At 39.9% G+C, this 24386-nt stretch overlaps 1 protein-coding gene across 5 annotated transcripts in view; it reads right to left on the reverse strand.

Annotated features, from left to right (window-relative positions):
* Positions 1 to 24386, reverse strand: part of LOC122552701 (regulator of G-protein signaling 7) — a 450150-nt gene that overhangs the window by 96396 nt on the left and 329368 nt on the right. For all 5 annotated transcript variants that reach the window (XM_043695584.1, XM_043695581.1, XM_043695583.1 and 2 more), the window contains exons 6-7: positions 18272 to 18323; positions 3669 to 3733 (exon numbers count right to left, since the gene is read on the reverse strand). In XM_043695584.1, coding sequence (XP_043551519.1) covers positions 3669 to 3733; positions 18272 to 18323 — 117 coding nt within the window. The remainder of the gene's footprint in view (positions 1 to 3668; positions 3734 to 18271; positions 18324 to 24386) is intronic.

The following is a 24386-nucleotide window of genomic DNA, read 5'->3' on the forward strand; positions in this document are numbered from 1 at the left end:
TCTCGAGAAGCAGCTTCAGTCCACTTACTGTAGGGTAACTTACAATGACCTTAGGGAAGGAATTTAAGGATTTTGAAGCAGAAACAGTGAAGGAAAGGCAATACATTTCCAAGTCAGGATGGTAAGTGGCTTGGAGGACAACTTACAGGTGGTGGTGTTCCCATGTATCTCCTGCCTTTGTCCACCTAGAGAGAAGTCATTGTGGGATTGGAAGGTGGCTTCTAAGGATCTTTGGTCTTTTAATTTCTGTAGTGCACCTTGTAGATAGTACACATAGCTGTTATAGAGCAATGGTGCTGAAGGGAGTGGATGCTTGAGTGTTGTTTGAGTTGCACCCATCCAGGTAAGTGGGGAATATTCCATCATTCCCCGGACTTGAGCCTTTTAAATTGTGGTAAGGTTTTGGGGAAACAGGAAGTGAGTTACTTACTGCAGCATTTCTAGCTTCTAGCCTGCTCTTGTAGCCAGTGTTTATGTGGTGAGTTCAGATTGTCCAGATTGTATTGAATTTGAACATGGACTGCCTCAGTCTCTGAGGAGTTGTGGATGGTGCTAAACATTGTGTAATCATCAGCGAACATCCCCACTTCTAATGCTGTGTTGGAGGAATATCATTAATGAAGTGACTGAAGATGGTTGGACCTAGGACACTATCCTGAGGAACTCCTGCAGATATGTCCTGGAGCTGAAATTCTCTGCAAGAATGTGTGGCTGAAAAGATAACACTGTATTTTTATAGGGGAACATTGGTCAAATATTTGAAGCTGAGGAGCATGCAAGACTTTGAGCACAAACTGCACAATGTCACTAGTGCTTAACCAGGACTTTCCAATGGGGTAATTAGAATACTTATTAAAATAACGTCAGTACATGTAGAGTTTAAGTAATATTTAATCAGCAATTAATTAAGTAACATAAGAAATGCAAAGACAGGTATTGTGTGGCAGCTGCAGAATGTTGGAGCTCATGGACACCCCCATGATCCAGGGTAAATACATCTGCAATAAACGTCTGCAACTGGAGCAGATTTGGCTCAGAGTCATTAAGGTGGAGGCCAGGCCCTCTTGTAGTGCAGCAGTAGTGTCCCTACCCTTGGACTGAGAGGCCCAGGTTTCAGAGATGTGTAATAACATTTCTGATCAGGTTGATTAGAAAAATAAGTTAAATTCTTTTTAAAAAGCAAAAAAAAAATAAGATGATGACTCTGTTACACATCAAGAAGGTGGACTTTACCTGGACATCTTTACTGCAGGAGGTAGTCAAACCCCTTAGGATAGAGTCTTCTGATGTGGTCCATGGTTATTGTCAGGAGGCTATGACCATGATTGAGGCACGTATGCAGATCAAAGAGACAGAAGTGGAGTAGCCTCAAAGCTTACAGTATAAATGATAACAGGAGCAAACTGACGGTAGTAGAGGCCAGTATAGTCAGAGGAATATATATAATCTCTGCAGCTGGGACCATGAATGCACTTGGCTGTTTTGTCTGCTCAGGACATTTGCTCTGGACGAGGGAGGAACTTGCAGTGAGATCTCGAAGATCCAGTTGTCATCGCCCACACAGGTTCCAAAGACATCGGAAGGACTAAGAAAAAGGATTTGCTTAGGGAGATGAGCAGCTAGTGGCTGAATTAAAAATCAGAGGTAACAATTTCTGGATTATCACCTGAGCAACAAGCAAGTGGAGAACGTTAAATGAAAGTGTTAACTGATTGGCTCATAGATTCCTTTGGAAAGTTTTGATTCATTGGACATTGACATCAATACTGAAGAAATTGAGAGCTTACAGTTGTGATGATGTTCATATCAACTATGCAGGAGCTAGTGTTATGACAAGGCACATAAACAGCAAGATAGGGAAGGCTTTCAACTAAATAATGTGGAACAGGGATCAAGTGACAGAAGATGTAAATGCTTAAGGAGAGAAGTAAAGACAAGAAAGCAAAGAGGATGCAAAGATTTCTTTATTGGAATTCAGATAAATTGGTGGACAAGAATGTGGCAGATAGAATATAGGGTCAATGAAGTAACAGCTAAAATGCAGAGAATTTCTTAAATGATGAGTGACTGAGAAATGGTAATGTCCAAAGAGACCTGGGTGTCCTTGGTCATTTAATTGAACGTTAACATCCAGACGCAGCAAGATATTAGGAAGGCAAATAGAATGTTGGCCTTTATTGCAAAATGACTTGAGTACAACAGTCAATAAATCTTGTTGTAACTTTATAAGGTATCAGTGAGAATGTGCCTGGAGTTTTATGTACAACTTTGGTCTCCTTAACTGGGGAAGAATATAATTGTCCAATTGGAAGGGCAACAAGTGTTCACCAGATTGATCCCTGGGATGGTGGGATGATGGTCTTCAGGGGAGTGGTGGAAGAGACCAGGTCTTCATTCTCTCGCAATTAGAATAATCCTATAAACATACACTTAGAAGCAATAGTATTCCATTTAGCTCTTTGAGCCTGCTCCATTATCCAATAAGATATGATTTTGTCTCAGCTTCATTATACTATCTGTACTTAATAACCCATGATGTCCTTGTCTATCAAAAGTGTACGCAACTCAACTTCAAATACATTTAAGGACCCAGCCTCTGTTATCTGCTGGGGAAGAGAATTTTGCGATCTTAACATCTGTCTGAAACAAAGAGATTCTCCTCCTCCTCTCTCTCAAAAAAGAGAAATCCCAGTTCTTAAAAAAAAAATTCCAAGTTATGGTCACCCACCCCTATCTCCACGATAAGAAACATTATTCCAGTGTCCACCCTACAGCATTCCACAATGTACAGTCAGACTCCTCTCTAACTCTGGGTAGTTAGAATAAGAAATAAGCTATGTTGGACTAAGATGAGGAAAGTTTTATTCACTCAGAGGTAAGTGATTTTTTTGCAATTCACGATTGCAGAGATTGTAGAGCCTCAGTCGCTGAATAATTTAAGACAGAGATTGAGAGATTTCAAGATTTCAGTTATTAAGGGATATGGGGATCGTGGGGAGAATGGCATTAAGATAGAAAATCAGCCATGATTTCACAGAATGGCAGAGCTGGCTCAAGATGCTCATAATGACCTCTGCCTGCTTCTATTTATTATGGTTCTCAGAAGGCGGCCATTTGGCTCATTTTGTCTACGCTGTTTTTTGGACAAGCAGTTAAATTCATCCCACTTCCCTACTTCCTACTGAAAGTCTGGGAAATATTTTTCCTAAGATTGTGCTGTTTGAATTCAAAGAGGAATTGTTTTTAAAATCAAAAAGCTGTACCTTTGAGTGTTAATGTTTTAAATAGGGTTCTTTTTCCAGATGAAAGAAGTTTTCCATTGTTTTGACATGTGCTCTGTCTGAACACCTTTTATAAAAATAATTGAAGGTTTTGTTTGTAGTGGTCTTATTCAATCACATTATAGGATCTCGGATTAAAATGATTTGTCTATGACTCATTTAACATGTGCTTTATAATTTGAGCATTAGTCAGTTCACTGCAATTTAAAATTCAAACTCAAAACTATTTTAAAAGCTTGAGAGGCATTTTTTAAAAGCCGAAGTGTGTGAGATATTTTTAAGTAACGAACGATGATGATACTCTTATATTTGATGAGTCATTCAATGCTTATTCAAACAGCCAGTAAATGCTGTCATTCAAGTCAAAAGAATCAAAAGGATACTCACAGCTTCATAGTCTGCTAACTCGAGCCTTGCTTTATTTTGCATCGTCCGCTTGCAGAGGTAAACCGCTGTGAATCAAAGAAAAATAATTATTGCAGCCTTGAAGGATCAAAAGAACCAGGGAAAGGCAAGGAGAGTTACTTTTATACAGCAAATTGTCATAACCTATATAACAAATTGTCACTGCTGTTCCAGTAATAACTTTGACAAGGGAATTGAATATATATTTATAAAGGAAAAATATAAAAGTCTATGGGGAAAGAGGAAAGGAGGGGAACTAATTGGATGGGTCTTTCAAAGAATCAGCATGGACACTATAGACAGAATGGCTTCTGACTGGTACAATGCAATGCAATTCAAAGGGACAAAAATGAAACTGATGGAACACAGTAATGGTCGCAAAAAAGTGTGCAATTTTAACTGCGCTGCATAATAATTAGCCACCCTGTCTCACGGCATTCAATTGATCAGGCGTATTTAGAAAACTTTTATTTACAAAGAGGCTTTATTAGAGAAGTCTGCACCACACATCTTCTCACTCTTTCACCCCATCAGCTGCTTTAACTTTGGTGAAAGATACTCAGAAAATCCAAACACATGGCTGAATGGAATTTCTGACAACCTTCTGCTGATGTAACAGAACCAGTTGGGGAAGGAGGGCTTCACGAGCATCACCCCCTCCACCCACCCACTGCTGGCAAATCTCCATGGGGTGAAAGGTCCCAAAGTGGAAGATGTGACATTCTTCCTCTGCCTGATGAATGGAGGAAGAACGTCTCATTTTCCGCCTTGGGATCTTTCAACTACATGGCATCAACTTCACCATTTTCCAAATCTCCCCTTCCCCTCCACCTTATTCCAGGTCTAACCCTCCAACTTGGCACCGCCCTCTTGAACTGTCCTACCTGTGCATCTTCCTTCCCACTTATCCGCTCCACCCTCCCCACTGACCTATCACAATTACCCCCTACCTGCATCTACCAGCTGGGAAGGCCTTCCTAGCTACCTTCCTCCCACCCTCACCCCTTTATTTATCTCTCATCCCTCTTCCCCCTCCACATTCCTGTTAAAGGGCTTATCCTGGAAACATCGACTCTCCTGATCTTCGGATGCTGCCTGACCTGCTGTGCTCTTCCAGTGCCACACTTTCAAATCTGACCCTCCAGCATCTGCACTCCTCACTTTCTCCTAATCGCAAAAGAGGTTGGTGTCAATGAGTGTGTGATTAACATAATTTACCCATCAAACTCTGGCATGATGTATTATGTTAGGTAGTTCATTAGATTCAGGTCTATGGTCAAAAGATAAAAGATTGGTGACTAGATAGATGTTCTAAAATTTCATTATTTCTACTGATACTAAATTCACCTTTTAAACCTGTCACTATACCACATACCACAAAAGGAAAAATAAATCAAACCAGATAAGTAGTAGATGAAGTTTAATCGAGATAAATGCGAGGTGCAACATTTTGCTAGGGCAAATCACGGCAGGGTTTATATACTTAATGGTAAGGTCCTGGGGCGTGTTGCCGAACAAAGAGACCTTGGATTATAGGTTAATTGTTCCTTGAAAATGGAGTTGAAGGTAGATAGGGCAGTGAAGAAGGCATGTAGCATGCTTTCCTTTATTGGTCAGAGTATTGAGTATAGGAGTTGGGACGTCATGTTGGGACTGTACCCAACATGACATGGGTTAGGCCACTTTTGGAATATTGTGTGCAATTCTGGTCTCTTTCCTATTGGAAGGATGTTGTAAAACTTGAAAGGGTTCAGAAAAGATTTACAATGATGTTGCCAGGATTGGTGGATTTGAATTAAAGGGAGAGGCTGAATAGGCTGGGGCTATTTTCCCTGAAACATCAGGCTGAGGGTTGGTCTTTTAGAAGTTTATAAAATTATGAGGCACATGGTTAGGGTGAATAGTCAAGGTCATTTCCCCAGGGTAGGGGAATCCAAAACTAGAGGGCATAGGTTAAAGGTAAGAGGGGAAAGATTTAAAAGGAACTGAAGAGGCAACCTTTTCAAGCAGAGGGTGATGTGTGTATGGATTGAACTGCCAGAGGAAATGGCAGAGGCTGGTAGAATTAGCATTTAAAAGCACCTGGATAGGTATATGAATAGCATGGGTTCAGAGAGATATGGGCCAAATGCTGGCAAATGGAATTAGATTACTTTAAGATATCTGGTCATCATGGATGAGTTGGACTGAAGGGTCTGTTTTCATACTGTACATCTCTATGACTGAAAGTGGAGTCTTGAGTCAGAAAAACCACAGGAAGGGCAGAGCAAACACACATCAACACTGTAAATGTGTCTTATTCCCTGCTTTCCAGATTAGGACTTTATTCATAAGAGACATTGAGGTGGTGTGTTGTCCAACTCTGATACTTCAATGAATAAAAACACTTCCTTCTCAGTTGGCTATTTGATTTACTGCAATCAGTCACTCTGTAGTCCTTCTGAATTTTAAATTCCACACTGTCAAGTGACCATTCTCAAGACTATAAATGAGGGATGTACAGGTGATCCTTCCACCTAATATTGCTGGGATCTAAGTGGTGGTCAGCACATTGTGGAATCTATTTCCTACATTTGTATGCTGTCATAATATGCTATATTCCACCTCGGGAAAAAATATTCTGATCATTCAGATTGATTGATACTTGCAGAAACACATTGCCACATTAACTAATTTCCAGACTATGGTAAATTTGTATTTAGGGGAAACTTAAACAAACAGTGTTTGTCACATGGGATGCCCACTCTCTTCCCATTGGAACACACCCATATCCCAAATAGAGATATCTCAGCTGCAGAATAGCAGAACTAAGGCCTCACGATATCCAATTGTTCTCAGGAGCACTGTGTTGATGATATGAAAGAGCTAATGGTGACTGACCCTCAATTTGAGGATGATGTCTACTTAGAGGTCACAAGTTTCTGTCATGAATCTTCATGGGAATCAACTGGCCAAATCTTGACCTACAGACCCTTAGCTCATGAGGTCCAACTTCCCAGGAGGTAGTGGAACCCTTGTTTCCTATACTTCCTTCTCTGCCACTGTTTTCACTCATCATTAAGCCATTTTGAATCAAAACGCTGCTTGGTGGACACATTGTTGCTATTTTGAATGATTGGTAACAAACCCCTTCCACTCATTAATATCAATGTTTCTAGCTTCAAGGAAAACTTCAGAGTGTTGTTGGAACATTTTCTTTGCTCTCACCTGAAATCTGAGCCATTTGAGAGTTGATAAAACAGGGTCTGGAAGGGGAGACACTTTCTGGCCATGCAGATGCAGTGTCTGATCCATCAAAGTTGTATTTTCAGGACTTTTACCTGGATGCATGTGGAGCTGGCCTCTGGGGTGCGATTAGTGTTTGTTTGATTGTCTTTCAACTGAATACAGAGGATACAGAGGAAATAGTGCTGGTGCAATTTCCTTAGTACTCGTATGTATTGCTGGCACACAGTCCAATTTCAGTGCAGTACTGGAGTATGGTGATGAAAGTGCTCTGTACTCTCGGACTCTGTTGTCTTCAGAGGTCTTTGTGGTCAAACATTTGCTGCCATAATCTATCAAAGGCAGAGTTTGGACAGTGGGACCAGTGTTAGATCTCCTTGTTAATGGTGACCTTTTGAGATAGGTGGTTTCCAAGGTAAGGGAAATGCTCAACATATTTAAGAGTCTCTCTTCAACACAGATGGGACGAGGAACATCTTATTGACCAGGTGTGGGTTGATTTGAATTTTAACAGCATGGAAGTTCCTTCCATGCAAAACTGAAGAGAACAAGAGTGGTCTGCAAATCGACTGCAGTGTGAACAATGACGCTGCAATCATCCACAAGTTGCAGAAAATGTATGTCCATAGCAGTCAATTTAACTTTAACGTAGAGGTGACTGAAGTTATCTAGATGGTTAACACTGATCTCTGAGGTGAATAACCATGTCAGTTGCATTCTAAATAAGTGCAAGTCTCCATAGTCACTGAGGAGAGACAACTAGTGGTGAGAGTCACCATACCTCCGATGAGGTTAAGAAGGAAAGAACTCCAATGATGGCCTCAACAAGTAATTAAAACTGTGCTGTTTGTGTCATTCTGCATCGCAAATCAGCTTTCCAGCCAACTGAGCTTACAGAGGTATTACTGGCCTGCTTGACCCCAGACCAGATTTTGAAGGTGTGTTTGAGATCTTCCATAGTTGCACTCATATTACCATGAAGAAATTATATCAAATGCTATGGAGTATAGTGCTCAAAATTTGTTTAGGTCAAGTCAATGAATGCAATAAAGAATGCTTGGGGTGTTCTTTTCCCTCACAAATGTATTGGATGATTACATCAAGTCTTCATGCGAGTGCAAACCCACCAGATTTGAAGAATTCAGCTGGAATACCATCAGTGTTACATCTTATTTGGTTGTTACTCATTTGCTTACTTGTTGCAAATCTCTTTTCTGTAGTAAGCTCAGATCTATACTCTGTTGAGTAAATATTAACTTGAACAAATTCTACACAAGAGAGACCCAAAGGACTAGCCACACTACCATACATCAGGAGCATTTCAGAACTGACAGCCAGACTACTGCGACCACTAGGACTTATAACAGCACACAAACCAACAGCCACCCTCAGACAACAACTCACCAGAATGAAGGACCCGATACCCAGCATGAGCAAAACTAATGTAGTGTACAAAATCCCATGCAAGGACTGCACAAAACCCTATATAGGACAAACAGGAAATCAGCTAATGATCCGCATCCATGAACATCAACTGAAACTGACAACCGGGAGCGGCAGGGACAGGCCACTATAAATGCTGGAGGAAACACCACAGAAGCGCTTCACAGGAGGCTCCCAAGCACTGAGGATGTCACCTAGACAGGGGACGAAACGTTTGCAACAAACATTTCCAGCTCGGCGAACAGAACCACAACAACAGAGACCATTTCTCATACCATATAGATTTGGATCCCAGTTCTATGTGTTTTGTTGTCACCATGACATAACTCCTTACAGATATGCTGTGTTGCTATTCTTAGAGTAAAAAAATGTAACTATTTACTCTACATCTCCCCAGGTTCTTTCCCTGTACCATTTTAACCATTAACATTTAAACATTAAGATTTAACTCACTACGAAAGAAAGAAACCCCACCTCCGGCCCACCATTAATACTACTCTAAGTCTTTTACCTCACACATTAAAACCTGGTACCCTTCTGAAGAACAGCAGTGAGGGCCGATCAAGAAACAAAACTGAATATAGTGGCAAATCTCCAATACTTGAATTAGCACAGCTCCTGGAAGTGAAAATTCTCCCCATCATGTCCATCTGTGTTGTGCTGCAATTTAAAGGTTGATGAAAAGAAGAAAGAAGAGCATTCAAAGTACGATTCTGGGGATGACAGAACAATAGCTTCCCTGTTTCTCCTCAGGTTGGAATTTCCTTCTTTGAAGACAGTTGTATCAGGTCCGTGCTTGTATCAGCATAGGGCTGCTTATCTGCAGAAAAGAACATCTCAGAAATTCATTCAGCAAGTAGGAGTGCACCATCAACTACTTTGAAATAAACTTCTGGATCAGAATCTGTAGAGGGTTCCTGGATTATATCCTGGCCTGCAGACTGGACACAAGATTGGACAACAAGGGGGACTTTCAGAACACTGTAAAGTAGTTGCCTGCTTGTTCGAATGCCAGCCAAAGTGTAGAACTGCCAGACATGGATAGTTTAAGGTCTGTTTTGTTTGTTCACATTGATTTCTAATCTATTCACCGAAGGGTCATAAGCATTCAGGAGTTCATCTCTCTCATTGACAGATGCTTGTATCCCCAAGATTGATATTTCCAAATCTGAATGGAAATCTCTGTTCTCTCTTTCAATTACGACTGTAAGACCCATCATTCATTGGTTATAGCAGAATGCCATCCTCAACTAATAATTTGCAGTGATCTTCCAGCTCTGAATATTCCATTGAAAGAGAGACTTTCTTTCCACCATCTCTTTCTTCAGTCAGTCTCTACATAGAACTTGTGGAAATTCTTTGCTCTCTCAGTCTTTGAAGATTAATAGTTATCTGCCACAGTTAATAATTATCCATGTGCAGGCTCTGGACAAGGGATTTCCAAGGCTCCAATAATATCCCCATCTTCAATGATACAAGAGCCCAGCACATCAGTGAAAAAGATAAGGCTGAAGCTTTTGCAGCAACCTTCAGCCAGAAGTGCCGAATGGATAATCCATCTAGGCCTCCTCCAGTGGTGCCCAGCATCTCAATTACCAGTCTTCAGCCAATTTGACTCACTGCATGTGATATCAAGGAATGGTTGGAGGAGATACTGGATACTGCCAAGGCTATGGGTCCTGACAACATTCATGCAATCATACTAAAGATTTGTGCTCCAGAACTTGCCACTCCCCTAGCCAAGAGGTTCCAATATAGTTACAACACTGGTGTGCACCTAACAATGTGGAAAATTGCCCAAGTATGTCCTGTACATAAAAAGCAGGACAAAGCAAACCTGACCAATTACTGCCCTATCAATCTACTCTCGATCATCAGTAAATTGATGGAAGGTGTCATTAACAATGCTACCAAGCAGCACCTGCTCAGCAAGAACCTGCTCAGTGATGCCCAGTTTGGGTTCCACCAGGGTCACTCAGCTCATGATCTCATTACAGCCTTGGTTCAAACATGGACAAAAGAGCTGAATTCCAGAGGTGAAGTGAGAGTGACAGCCCTTGACATCAAGGCTGCATTCGACCAAGTGCGACATCAAGGAGCCCTAACAAAACTGGAATCAATGGGTATCAGGGGGTTAGAGTCTGGGGCTCACTGGTGGCTAGAGTCATACCTGACACACAGGAAGATGGTCATAGTTCTTGGAAATCAATCATCTCAGCTCCAGGACATCTCTACAGGAGTTCCTCAGGATAGCGTCCTGGACCCAATCACCCAGCTGCTTCATCAATGACCTTCCCTCCATCATAAGGTCAAAAGTGTTTGCCGATGATTGCAAAATATTCAGCACCATTCATGACTCCTCAGATATTGAAGCAGTCCATGTTCAAATGCAACAAGATTTGGACAATATCCAGGCTTGGGCTGACAAGTGGAAGTAACATTCACACCACACAAATACCAGATTATGACCATCACCAATAAAAGACAGTCTAACCAGTGACCTTGGCATTCAATGGTGTTGCCATCACTGAATCCCCCACTACCAAATCCTGGGGATTAGCATTGACCAGAAACTCAACTTGACTCACCACACAAACACAGTGGCTACAAAAGCAGATCAGAGGCTAGGAATATTGTGATGAATAACTCATGTCCTGACTCCCCAAAATCTGTCCACCATATACAAGGTACAAGTCAGGTGTGTGATAGAATACTCTCCACTTGCTTGGATGAGGGCAGCTCCAACAACACCCAAGAAGCTTGATGCATCATCCAGGATAAAGCAGCCTGCTTGATTGCCACCACATCCACAAGCATCCACTCCCTCCATTACTGATGCTCAGTAGCAGCAATATGTACTATCTACAAGATGCAGTGCAGAAATTCACCAAAAGTCCTCAGCCAGCACCTTCCAAACCCACAGCTACTTCCATCTAGAAGGACAAGGGCAGCAGCTATATGGGAATACCACCACTTTCTAGTTCCCTTCCAAGCCACTCACCATCCTGACTTGGAAATATATCACTGTTCCTTCACTGTTGCTGGATCAAAGTCATGGAATTCCTTTCGTAATGGCATTGTGGGTCAACCCACAATAACTGGACGGTAGCAGCTCACCATCACCTTCTCAAGGGCAACTAGGGACAGGCAATAAATGCTGGGCAGCCAGCAACACCCACTTCCAACAAATGAATTAAAAATTAAGTTCACACCCTTGGCCTGTCACCAAGTCTCCATCACTACATCATTTGGAATGAACCTTCAGAGACTTTGTTTAACATGGAGATCTTAGGCCTCTGTCATTGTTGATATTGACAGACAGTGATCAGATTACCAAAGTCAAACTATGATGAATAGGATCACTTTGCTGCTGCAGGCTTCTCTGTCTATGCAGCAAGTGACACATACAGTGTTACTTCCCTTTATCTGCCACTGAGGATCTTTTTAACTATTTTGTGTGGGATCTTGACGCAAACCTGCCTGGCCTAGCCCTACCAGGAGCATTGCTAATAGCATTGTTCAAGGGATTATTGGAGTGTTCAAGCCTGTCCACTGTGTCAGGGTGAGGCTCAATGGAGGGAATATGGTCTCTGGTGCTTCTGTGCCCAAAATTAACTACTCTAATTGTGTAAAAACTGAAAGAACTGTGGATGCTGTAAATCAGAAACATAAAGAGAAACTGCAAAAAAAAAAGCTCAGCAAGTCTGGCAGCATCTGTGAAAAGAAATCAGAGTTAATGCTTTGAGTCGAGAGAGTCTTCCTCAAAACTCTTAATCATGTTCTTTGCTAATGTTTGAAATATTTCTCTGCTGAACCATGCTTTATTTCTACTAATTTTCCTTATGGTAATGCAAAGATTATATTTTCTGTTGATTTAGTTCAATACCATTGTCTACATTATTGTGTAAATGAATTGCAATTTGACGAATTGCTTAATTTGCAAACTGCATCTCACTTATCATCAGTGTACTGCTGCTCAGTTTTTTTTGTCAATAAGGCTCATTATCCATCAACACACAATAAAACTTGTCAACAGCAGATGTATGAGTAAGGAATTTTCCATGACGGAGGTCATCAGATTCCATTGACTGCTTAGCAGTGATTGAAAAGCAAAATACTGTGGATGTTGGACATCTGAAATAAACACAGATTGCTGGAGAAACTCTGGCAGGTCTGATAAAATTCTGAGTGCGGTATGAATTCTTGAGAACTACTATGATGAAATGTTATCAGAGATGGGTCTTTGGCATCCTATTCAGTGTTTGTTTGTATGCCAAGCTAGAAGTCAGTTGTCATAAAATCATAAGACACAGGACCAGAAGTAGGTCATTCAGCCCATCAAGCCTGCTCCACCATTCAATGAGGTCATAGCCCATCCAATAATCCTCAACTCCACTTTCCTGCCTTTTTCCCATAATGGTTGATTTCCTTACTGATTACAAGTCTGTTTGTCTCAGCTTTGAATATACTTAATAACCCAACCTCAGCGACACCCTGTTCTAAAGAATTTCACAGATTCATAACTCTCCGAGAGAAGAAATTCCTGCTCATCTCTGTCTTAAAAGTGTAACCCATCATTCTGAGATATTCCCTCTGGCCCTAGAGTGACCAATAAGGAGAACAAGCTCTCTGCATCGACCCTGTCAAGTCTTCTAAACATCTTGTATGTTTCAGCACAGTTGCCTTTCATTCTTCTGTATTCAAATCTACATAACCTCTCCTCATAAGACAGTCACTCCGTATTTGATACCAGTCTAGTGAACTTTCTAGAAACTGCCTCCAATGCCAAAATGTTTTTCCTTAGTTAAGGGGCCCAAAATTATTCACAGTACTTGAGCTGTGGTCTGACTAGTGTCTTGCATACTTTTATCAAAACTTTCCTATTTTTGTATTAATTTTCCTTTGAAATAAAAGTCAACATTCCATTTGCTTTCTGTATTATCTGCTATACTGGATCTGAGCTTTTCGTGATTCATGAACGAGGTGTCTTAAATCACTCTGTTCTGCTGCTTTCTACAGTCTTTCTCCATTTAATTAACATTCAGCTCATGTATTCTTCCCGTCAAAGTGCATAATCTCGCATTTCCTCACATTATATTCCATCTGCCAAGCTTTTTCCCCATTCACTTAACCTGTGTACATCTCACTGTAGGCTCTTTGTGTAATCCTCGCCAATTACCCTCCCATCTATTTTTACGCTGAGCACAAACTTAGCTTTGGTACATTTGCTGTCATTGTCTAAGTCATTAATATATTTATGTTAAATAATTGTGATCCCAGCACCGATCCCTCTGGCACTCCACTAGCTACACATTGCCATCCTGAAAATGACTGCCTTATCCCAACTCTGTCTTCTATTGGTTAATCAATCTCTGTACGTGTGAATTTATTATCTCCAACACCTTGGGATCTTATCTTATTTCTCTTATTCATCCTCAGAGTCACTGCTGAACTCATCATCAGAGGAAGCAACATAACATTCTATGTCCTCATTTGTAAGGGTTTCTCACCTTTACCATGTCAGATTTATGTGGCTGACAACACTTGACCATAATTAAGGAACACACTCTGGGGTATACTGGATAGTGCCAACAGAGTGGCTGAGGCAGCAGAGTCACATTATGTGTAGACCAACCGTTCTCACAATCATCACTGTAACAGAAGCAAATACTGCATTGTCACTCAATAATCCCTGAGACCCTTGATGTCTAATGATTGTCATGGGCAGTCTCTTCAACAGGTATCCCATGTCAAATATCAACCAGCCTTTCAATTATGCAGGGAGTTCAAAGAACCTTGGTACTTGGTGTAACAAGGGCAGCCAGATGGACCTCTTTGAATATGAGTTCCCTGATTGGGGCTGTTGATCTCGTCCAATCAAGGAGTCCTGGCAGACAGACAAGCACAGGAAAGTCAGATGTCCTGTTCACTCTGAGAGCAGGATCAGTGTCAAGGACTCTCCACATGTAAACAAAGGGTGACTATGGAGCTATTTCCCCTGAGAATGCATAAGGATGTATACATCATGACTATTTACAGGGTGCTGTGCAATCATTTGTAGGATGTGTTGATAGTCATTACAGTATTCAAGCTGAGAGAATAGAAAGCTGCCTTATTGCTGAAAATCTCTATATGTTTTCTGGATGTCCTAATGCCACGTGTATACAATTGACAGCCATTTGTACCTTGGAGAAACCTTCCATCACCACAAAACTGGTCACTCTCTCAGCCTAGGTCTTGTGATCAGCGATGGAATAGATGTGGGTTTTCAGTCTCTTGCACACCCATTGTAGCTTTAATACACAGCCCATTGCTACACAATTCACCTGTAACTGCCTTGAAGGATCTGGATGCACAGAAGCTCAGATGCACTATTACCAGCACTAGATAGGTTTATGGTATTGAGTTCTTCTTCAATAATTAATAATTTTGATTTGATTAAGCAAGAGAGGAATTAAATTGTACTTTACTTAAGTGGGGTTAGCTGTTAAAAGTTTTTGTCAGCATGTAGGCCATATGGCCCAGTTCAAAACTAAGGTTTATGATTTTGATGCTGTTTATAGATCAGGCTAATGTAAACTTAGACTACCACATGTTAAAGTGGTTTGAGGTTAAAAAGAAAGGCCTTTACTCAAAGACCCAGTTATGTTTTAAAATGGTTTAGTTTTGTAAAAAATTATGTAATGGTCTCATTGTTGCATGTGTACAATATGGGTTTGAAAATAGGTTTCGTGAGTTTTTCAGTCTTGATGTTGTTTTGACCTTCTTAGATCTATCCTTTGGGATATTTGGAATGATAGTTATTCACGGGAAATGACACTAAATACTCCAAGCAGACACATATATTGCTCATTGATGCCACCATAACTTGTTAGAGGTCTATGGAGTTGGTAAGCTAAGAGGAACAAGCTGTCATAGAAAGGATGATCTTATAAAATGCTTGCCATGTTAAAGAATGAATATGGAGATAATATGTAATGATATCACTAAGATGGCCAATCAGGAAATGGTGCTGTTTAGCCAATGAATTGTGCACAAAGTCCATGTACTATTCAAACCAATTTGAGTTCAGGATGCCTTTGATCATGGACAGGGCAGTGGCTAGTAAGGGTCCATAAGCCTGCGGTTTAGTGATTTGATTCACAACAAGAAGTATTGAAGACATTCAGAGAACTACAGTCAGCAGAACACAACAGGAGACCTGTGCACAGCCAACCAGTTTTGAGTTTGACATCCCGAAGTGTATGGACTCAAGATCATTTTTATTAAGTATTCCTAGTTCATTAGCACTTTCTATGGAAAATTTAATAAATTTTGTAAAACTTGTGGCAGTATACTTTTACCTGGAATGGTTCTTCTAACTAAATAGGACTAGTAATCTTTCAAATTGGCTCCGTAAAACTGAGTCTACAATTACACTCAATGTGTGTCTTACAACTAAAGCTAAGTTTACCTAAAATCAAATGGCCACTCCGGTGGTTTGAACAGATCCCTTACCAATCAAAAGACATATGAATGCTAGTACCTGCCTAAATGGATAGAGGTTACTGAGATACTAACATTTGGAGTCATAGAGAAGTACAGCATGGAAACAAACCCTTCGGTCCAACTCTTCCATGCCAATTAGACATCCTAAATTAATCTAGTCCTATGTGTGCACTTGGCCCATATCTCTCTAATCCCTTCTCATTCATGTACTCATCCAGATGCCTTTTAAATGTTGTAATTGTATCAGCCTCCACTACTTCCTCTGGCACCCTCTGTGTGAAAACGTTGTCCCTTAGGTCCCTTTTGAATCTTTCCCCTCTTACCCTAAACCTATGCCCTCTAGTTCTGGACTCCCCCAACCCAGGGAAAAAACAACCTTGTCTACTTACCCTATCCATGCTCCTTATGATTTCATAAAGCTCTATAAGATCTTCCCTCAGCATTCAACGCTCCAGGAAAAACAGCCCCAGTCTATTCAGCCTCACTCTATAATACAAACCTTCCAACCTGGCAACATTCTTGTAAATCTTTTCTGAACCCTTTCAAGTTTCACAACATTCTTTATATAAGACGGAGACTAGAATTGCACACAATATTCCAAAACCAATGTCCTGTACAGTCGCAATATGATCTCCCAAATCCCATACTCAATGCTCTGATGAATAAAGGAAGGCATACTTAATACCTTCTTCACTATCCTACATACCTGAGACTCCATTTTCAAGAACAATGAATCTGCACTCCAAGGTTTCCTTGTTCAGCAACACTCTCCAGGATCTTACTATTAAGGGCGTAAGTCCTGCCCTGACTTGCCTTTTCAAAATGCAGCACCTCACATTTATTTAAATTAAGCTCCATTTCCCATTCCTTGGCCCATTGGCCCATCTGATCAAGATCCCATTGTCCTCTGCGGTAACCCTCTCCGCTGTCCACTACACCACCAATTCCGTGTCATCTACAAACTTATTAACTATACCATCTAATGTTTACATCCAAATCGTTTATATAAAAGACAAAAAGCAGTTATTCATCTGAAGGCAGGTAGTGTAGTGTGCTGCTTGTAAGTCCATCCCTCAGGATAGTGTCCACTTCTCTACTCCCTTCACTCCTCTTGTGAGCCTACACTGTTATTACGACAAATGTTGCTGATGGTCGCTCTCACTCTCTCTCTATCTCTCCCCTTCCCTCTTCCCTACTGGAGGAACCTCCACCAGTGTTAGCTATTTCATAGGCAGCAGACAGCCCTAAATTGGTTCCTTTTTCATTTATACCTCCCTTCCAAGTGAGTTGCTCAAATATGACCCCTCAGCAGAACTTAGATCATACTTAGACACTGAATAACTTCACAAACCTGTTCTACAGACTTAGCTGCAGCCTCCTATTCCCCAGTGTACTTTTCTCTTCTACTTGGCTTGCAGCCCTCTGACACGCCCTGCCAACATGTGCAGTCTTTGCGATTACCATTAAGTAGCATGAGCTGCATTAAATTGGGGACAATTGCTTCGATAAGTATTTTAATTATTCCATAATACTTTAATTCCTTCTTAAAACAGAAGGCAGACAAGCTTTTGGGCCCCTCACCCTCCAAGCAGACTCAATTTTATGCTCGGTCAGAAAGTACAGCATTCTGCTTCCCAATCACTCAGTTCACACTGTGAGCTAAGTTATTGATAATGATCACAATTTTCATTCATCCTTCTGGGGAGAAAAAAAATCAACACCATGAGTTGTAAACAAAACCACTTACCTAATACATTAATACCCAGATGTCATGTGCAAGTGTTGATTTGAAGTGTGAACAATCAGAATCAGTTAACACCTTCTAAACTGACTCGGGAATATTCAGCATCTGTGCACCACCAATATAATTCAGCTGCTTTTGGGTTTAAGGGAATTGTTTTAAACTTACACAGGGATGGAATCCGAACGCTGTTGGTGTGTTCAAAATCCTTGACAAATTGAAATACCACTGACATTTAAAAAATCCTGAATGCTACTTCCCGTCAGCAGGCAGAACTCAGTAACAGATTAGGATTTTGTCATTCTTACCTTTTCATGACTGAGGTTTTTTTTAAAAAGACTTTTCTGACTTTATTTCTACAACTTGAGATAAATGAGAAACAATTTATTTTTGGCACTTTGCCAGTAAAAATGGAGTTCTGTAACAATTTTAATCAAGCAACAGTGTATTTCTTATTCTGCATTCAGATACCTAATTTTAGCCTATTGATATCTTCAAGAACTAAAATATCTAGACAATTTATGGATTTTAAATGTGCCATGTTAAGTGACTATAAAATTGTTAATAATTATTCATAACATATTGGTTAAATGCTATAATTGACTGACATGAAACCATGCATTTGTATACTTTGCATTATTATGACCCCAGTGCATATAATGAGGAAGTATCTTACATAAATACTAACCATAGTCGGTGTTTTCTGGCTCCCAACAATTTGATGGCCAAAAGTACGGTGTCTGTAGCAATCAAAGAACAACATATTGGTAGTCCATTAGTTTCTTTTGAAAGCAATGAGTAATTGTTCACTTTTGTTTTCAGGTATTATAGTAAGAAACACTCCTCTACTAAAGTAAACAGCTAATGCAACTTGATCTTTCATTGCTGCTGCATTAAATCCTTGTTCAGACTGACAAGTGATACATCTGGGACCTGGTTTGGGCAGCATGCACAAGGAAATCCAGATGCTGACCTAAAGTTGCACTGAGCTCAATTCTTTAGGTGAACTATACGTGATAAAGCAGCCTGCCCATTTTTGAAACTGAAATTCGGGTTACATGCCACTCAGGCAGTAGCTCTGAAGTATGTGGCAGTAGGTGAGGAGCTGTGTTCATGAGAGCAGAGAATGGTCACAACTGGCTGCAGTGATGTGGAACTGGATGGATCACTTTTGGTCTTCTTGACTTCAGGTGCATTCAAACTAAGTATGCATAACCATGTTTCAAATAGACTTAGGTATTGAGGCCTTTCATGTGTTGCTACTCAGAAGGTAGTTAAATATGAACAGGAAGAGGCACTTCTCACTTTGAACCTGTTCTCTTATTCAATGAGATCATGTCTGTGCTATGACTTAATTCTGTATTTGCGCCATTACCTTTAGTGTTTTTGCTTAACAGAAAAGCTATCTATCTCAGATGATAAATCATTTGGTTATTTTCAAAATACCACCATTTGTGGAATACATTGCAGCGCAAAACTTGTATTATCTTTTCTCAATAGAAGTATTTCCTAATTTCAGTCTGGAAGTGTCACACTATTCCAACATCCCCTTGTCTTCCAGTCTTCTGGATATAAAAGCCATGAACCTTTTCTGTAACTGCTCATCGAAGTGCAATGGTCTACATACCTGGGTCCTCCAGTGCCTTTACCTTTTTATCATTTAGAAAGTGATCCATTCTATTCTTTTTGGTTCCAAATCTCACAATTTCCTATATTGAAATTCAAATATACTTATTCATGTAATTTTATGTTTCCATCTCCACTGTCTGTCATCATCGGCAAAAAAAAACTGTCTACAACCCGACTTCAGCCACAACATCTCTGGACAAGCTATAATGACCTGGGCAATGAGATAAAACAGCTTGGAAATTATTGTTAGTGATATGGTTGCAGAAATGTGCAATATACTTAAAGTTGGGCAGATGGTTTACCATCTCTCGAGGCTTCTCTGGATCAAGTGATGACATCTCATTTACCATCCCAGATGAGCCTGGGTCTCATTATGTATTCTCTCTTTATCCTGTCCAGGTCACTGACTCTTTGATGGTAGCTCTACTGTCTTGAGTAATTTGATATGAGTACTGTCCTTCCTATTCCTTTCGAACTCATAGATCACACTCTCTTCATGTTATGCTGCTCTAAGACAACCAGCAATGACTACAATGCTAATACAGCAAGCCAGAAACATTTTGTAAAATTCACTATTTTATTTCTTAATTGCACTCATTATTCAGTTAATTAAGTGCAGATTTGACTGTAATTTGGTACTCACTTATCATTTATATCTCCACCAGAATAATTCAGCTCTTGAGAATAGATTTATAGATTGTCAATAGATTGACAAAAAAAAGTACTTCTTGCCTTTATATTTTTCAACCATAATTTTGAATGGGTGCAATTCAGCATAGCATTGAACATAGATTAATAACCTATTAGCACACTGCTAAAATAAACACGTATATTTTCTGTCACATTAGTATACACAGAAGAATGTAAGATGCAATTATGTAGTACTTGCGAACAGAATGATAAATTAGTTTGACAGCTTTATCTTTACAGTAACTTTCAATATCATGATGAACTAGAAGACATTGGTGTTGTGGTGGTTTGTCACTAGATTTCTAATCTAGAACCCCAGGCTAGTGTCCTCGGAATGTGGGTTCAAATTGCCAATATGATAGATGTCCAAAATTTGAATTCAATGAGGTCTTGAATTAAGAACTAATATAATGATGATCTTACAAACATGCAATTGTAATTAAAAACCCAGCTGGTTCTCTAATGCTCTTTAGGGAAAGAAATCTGCTAACATTTGACTCCAAACCTACAGCAATGTGGTTGGTTCTTGTGACTAAAGTGATCAAGCTGTATGCGGCGAGAGAGGGGTTAAGGTATTGAGCTTGACAATCAGCCATGATCATATTCAAAAGCAGAGCAAGCTCAAGGGGTCAAATGGCTTATTAAGGCTCCTATTTTCTATATTTCTACGTAACCATGACTACCTCCCACCTTTTATATCTCTGCTAAATAACAAGGCAATAATATGACAGAGTGAGTGTGAAGTTGCAGAGAGAAGATGGCAATTCTAATGCTGGCAGAATGGAGAAAATTTTTTTTCCTACAGTTGTTATGATCCCTTGTTTTTACAGGATAAGTCAGATTCCACATCAGCAACCTGGATAGTTAGATTATATTTTTATTTGTTTTGCTTTTAACAAAGCCATCACTCACTGAAACATAAGCACACAACACTGCAAATTTTGCTTCAACAATACAATAGAATGAAATAAATTAAGATAAAATAGAATAATCCAGACTATCTACTTATAATACAAAGATTTCCAAACACATATTAAAAGTGTAATACAATTAATCTCAAAAACACTCCTTTGTAAGTTGAAAATAAATGAAATAGCTTTTGTAAAGTATCCAAAATACATTGTTGGTACAGTTCCTAAAATACCACTCATCAAATACCATAATGGCCACAGCAGAGTCCTTGTACCTAATGTCTCAGCTGGCTCACTATACAGCGTGACCGCCATGACCCAGCCCACACAATGGGACACTGATTTATCACTGTCTGTCATGTTGAGGGCAAGTGTCAGGAAATGTACAAGGTAGCTCTGGATTCACAGTGCTTGTCCAGATGCATTGTGGAGGCTGGTGAATGCCAGGATATTCGTTCAGTAGTGAGGAGTTCTGGGAACAGTGTGAGGAGAGGTAGGCCCAGAATCAGACATGACAGATGCCATTGTATGGGGTAGGTTGCTAATGAAGCAAAATGAGGTAAGTACGATAAAGAGCGAAAACCCGCGTGGAATTGCCTCCAAAAAAATTTAAGCAACTTGGACTTAACAAAAAAAACAGAAGATTTACGCACAGTTTCATTCTTCCTTCCCCCTGGCCAGTACATGATTAAAATAATAAGTCAGTGAGCATTATAGACTGGCTGGAAAAACTAACTAGTTGGAAAGGGGCAAATATTAACTATTTATTATCTGTAATATGATCACCGATTCTGACAATGAAACATTTTATATCAATTAAAAATATTGTTCGCCATCTCTGTGCATTGGATATTTAGGACTTAAGTCGATATTTTACATAAGCGTTGATGGTTGTCTTGGTGATTCTGCTTTGCTTCCAAAAAAGAAACAAGTGACTTAATTGACATGAATTGTTCACGCACTTTCACACTAGCACATAGATTTCCACTAGGGTTGAAATTATTTCACATGGCCCAATGATTTATTCCTGATGTGAAAAGTAAAAGGAGAAATCTAAAAAAACTCAAAAGTTTGTATGTGTTTGGACACCATGAGATTCAGGTACATTTCAAACTGAAGGATACGAAGGAAAATATTTTATATCTTACTTTGGGAGTATTTATTTAACTGCACCTGTAATCCAGAGGCTTGGATGAATGATACAGAATTACTATAGCAGTTTAGGAATTTAAATTAATCGACACCATTATTGACATTAACTTTGTACTCCAAATGTATGAATTGAGCTTAAGTTTTATAGGTTGGCTGTAGACAGATTTCCATTATGTATCCAGATTATCAATTGGGCTTCTGGTTTAGTGACTATACCACATAATGAATTAACCAATTCTGGAAGAAGACGGTCACAAAGGCATTGGATCTCTGGACCATGTGTCTTCTCTTTCTGTGGTTAAAAAAATAAACACCTAACTCTTGAAGAATGCCAATTTATTAACCCTCACCAGTGCTGTAAACTGTTATTTTTAATCAGTAAGTCAGAGGCTTTATAAGTTATGAAGAAGTCACTCTGTGGCTCCTGCAAGCAAGTGGACGTACCTGGAGATTACAGCAATCACCGAATAGCTGGTTCAGTCCCAGGGATCATTGAGTGGCCTTTCCAATTTTCCCTCCACCCACAACACTGCTTCATTTTTGGATCTACTGTGTGTGTCTGTATTTCTTTATAGGGGGTGTTTTATAAGGGGGTTGGAATTTTAACAAGTAGAGTTAATGTCGATGGTTCATGATTGTTTCCTTGTAACTAGTATCTATTTGCTTGTAATATATAATAATTCCTGTCAAGTACAGATTTCTAGTCGAGCTTTCTGTCACCCCAGTCTAAAAGGCAGGTAAATTAAGGAATATTGCATACTTTTGCAAAATCCTTAACCTGTGAGAAAGCTCTGGGAATAGTAGAGTTTGATTTCCAGCATGACACTCCAGTGAGGTGGAGCAGTTTCAGTGATCAATTGAATAATACTGATGACATGTATCGGATATATATCAAGTGAATTCTTGTGGGAAACAAAATGATCAGATGAATATAAAATCATGTGCATGAATTCACCATTTGCACAAAGCAATGCACCAAGAGGCTGGAAAACAAAATCTACCCCTTGGTTCCACTTCCTCAGAGATAGTGGTTCAATTTGCTTACACAGAAAGTAACTGATTTAATAATGTAAATCAAAATTTGAGGTTCAGTGAGATATTTTTATGTGTTGTAACCTGATTTTAATAATGCTGTGCCTCCTAAGGACGTGAGCACAGCGCATATACATTTTTTCCTTGCATACAGGTGTCAGCAGTCATTCTCTTTAAGGAACAGAAATAATGCTTTCTATTACCTTTCGGTCCTAACATGTTCTGGATTCAAGTCCCATTCTATGGAATAGGTGCATAAAAATAAAGGTTGACACTCCAGTGCAGTACCGAGGGAGCACAGCACTGTGTCTTTCCAATGGAGACTATCTGGTCATCATCAATATGCTGTTTCTGGGCAATTACCATTTGCAAATTTGCTGCTGTGGTTCTGACATTATAACAGTGACTACACTTCAAAAGTACTTCATTTTGAGACAACTGGTTGGGATTTGGAATTGAGAAGTCAATCTTCCTGTTGTAACTACTGAGGCAAGGTTTAGCAATCAAACAAGACTTGAAATAAAAGGCAGACGTAGGGCAGAATATTAGATCATAAGGCCATAAGAAATAGATACAGACTGTTCAGTCCCTTGAACTTGCTCCACTATTCAGGAGAATCACGACTAATCCGACATTCCTCACATCTTTTTTCTGCCCTTTCCCGAGGACCGTGGTTTCCCTACTAATCAAGAGTCTATCTATTTCAGCCTTAAAAGGATTCTGCCCCACAGCTCTCTGTGACATGGATTTCCAACATAGGGGTTATTTTACATTTCATTAGTCCATGTGCCCAGCAATTTGGAATCCACAGGTCAGGTAGGTTTACTTTGTGTATCATCGAGTCAGTAATCTAAAGCTGCAGAGCAACATGCTGCCAACCCATTGGTCAGATACAAGACCTAAGTGCAAATGAAACAAATACTCCAGTTATGTCAGCTTTGTTTCCCTATAGCTGCTCATGATCTGCTTGCTGACCCTTTCTAGTTCAAGATACCTTTTCTCATCTGCAGTGCCTGGCAGCAGAGGAGAGCCCTACAGAAGCATCATCAGTGCCCGAGCACGATGGAGATGTGGATGATCTGATTAACATTCCAGCAGGGTTTCCTGTTCAAATTTCCAGAATGTTGGGGCATCTGGCACAGTTTACCCCAGGGCTACTGTTCGTAAGTCAGTATCAGGATTTCTGCCTAGTTGCTACCAAATCTTCATTCAGTGTACATGTTGCTGTTTGAATTGCTATTTGAATTCATGTATCGCTGGACATCGGAGAGCATCTGGGAAAATTAACAAACAGTGAAATTCACAACTGATCTTGGAGGAACTGTTGGGCAAAGTTCACAGCACAGAATCAGATAAGTTAATCGTTGTTTTAAGTGTGGCCTACAGAGA

The sequence above is a fragment of the Chiloscyllium plagiosum genome, chromosome 9, assembly GCF_004010195.1.
Source record: "Chiloscyllium plagiosum isolate BGI_BamShark_2017 chromosome 9, ASM401019v2, whole genome shotgun sequence".
NCBI lineage: Eukaryota > Metazoa > Chordata > Chondrichthyes > Orectolobiformes > Hemiscylliidae > Chiloscyllium > Chiloscyllium plagiosum.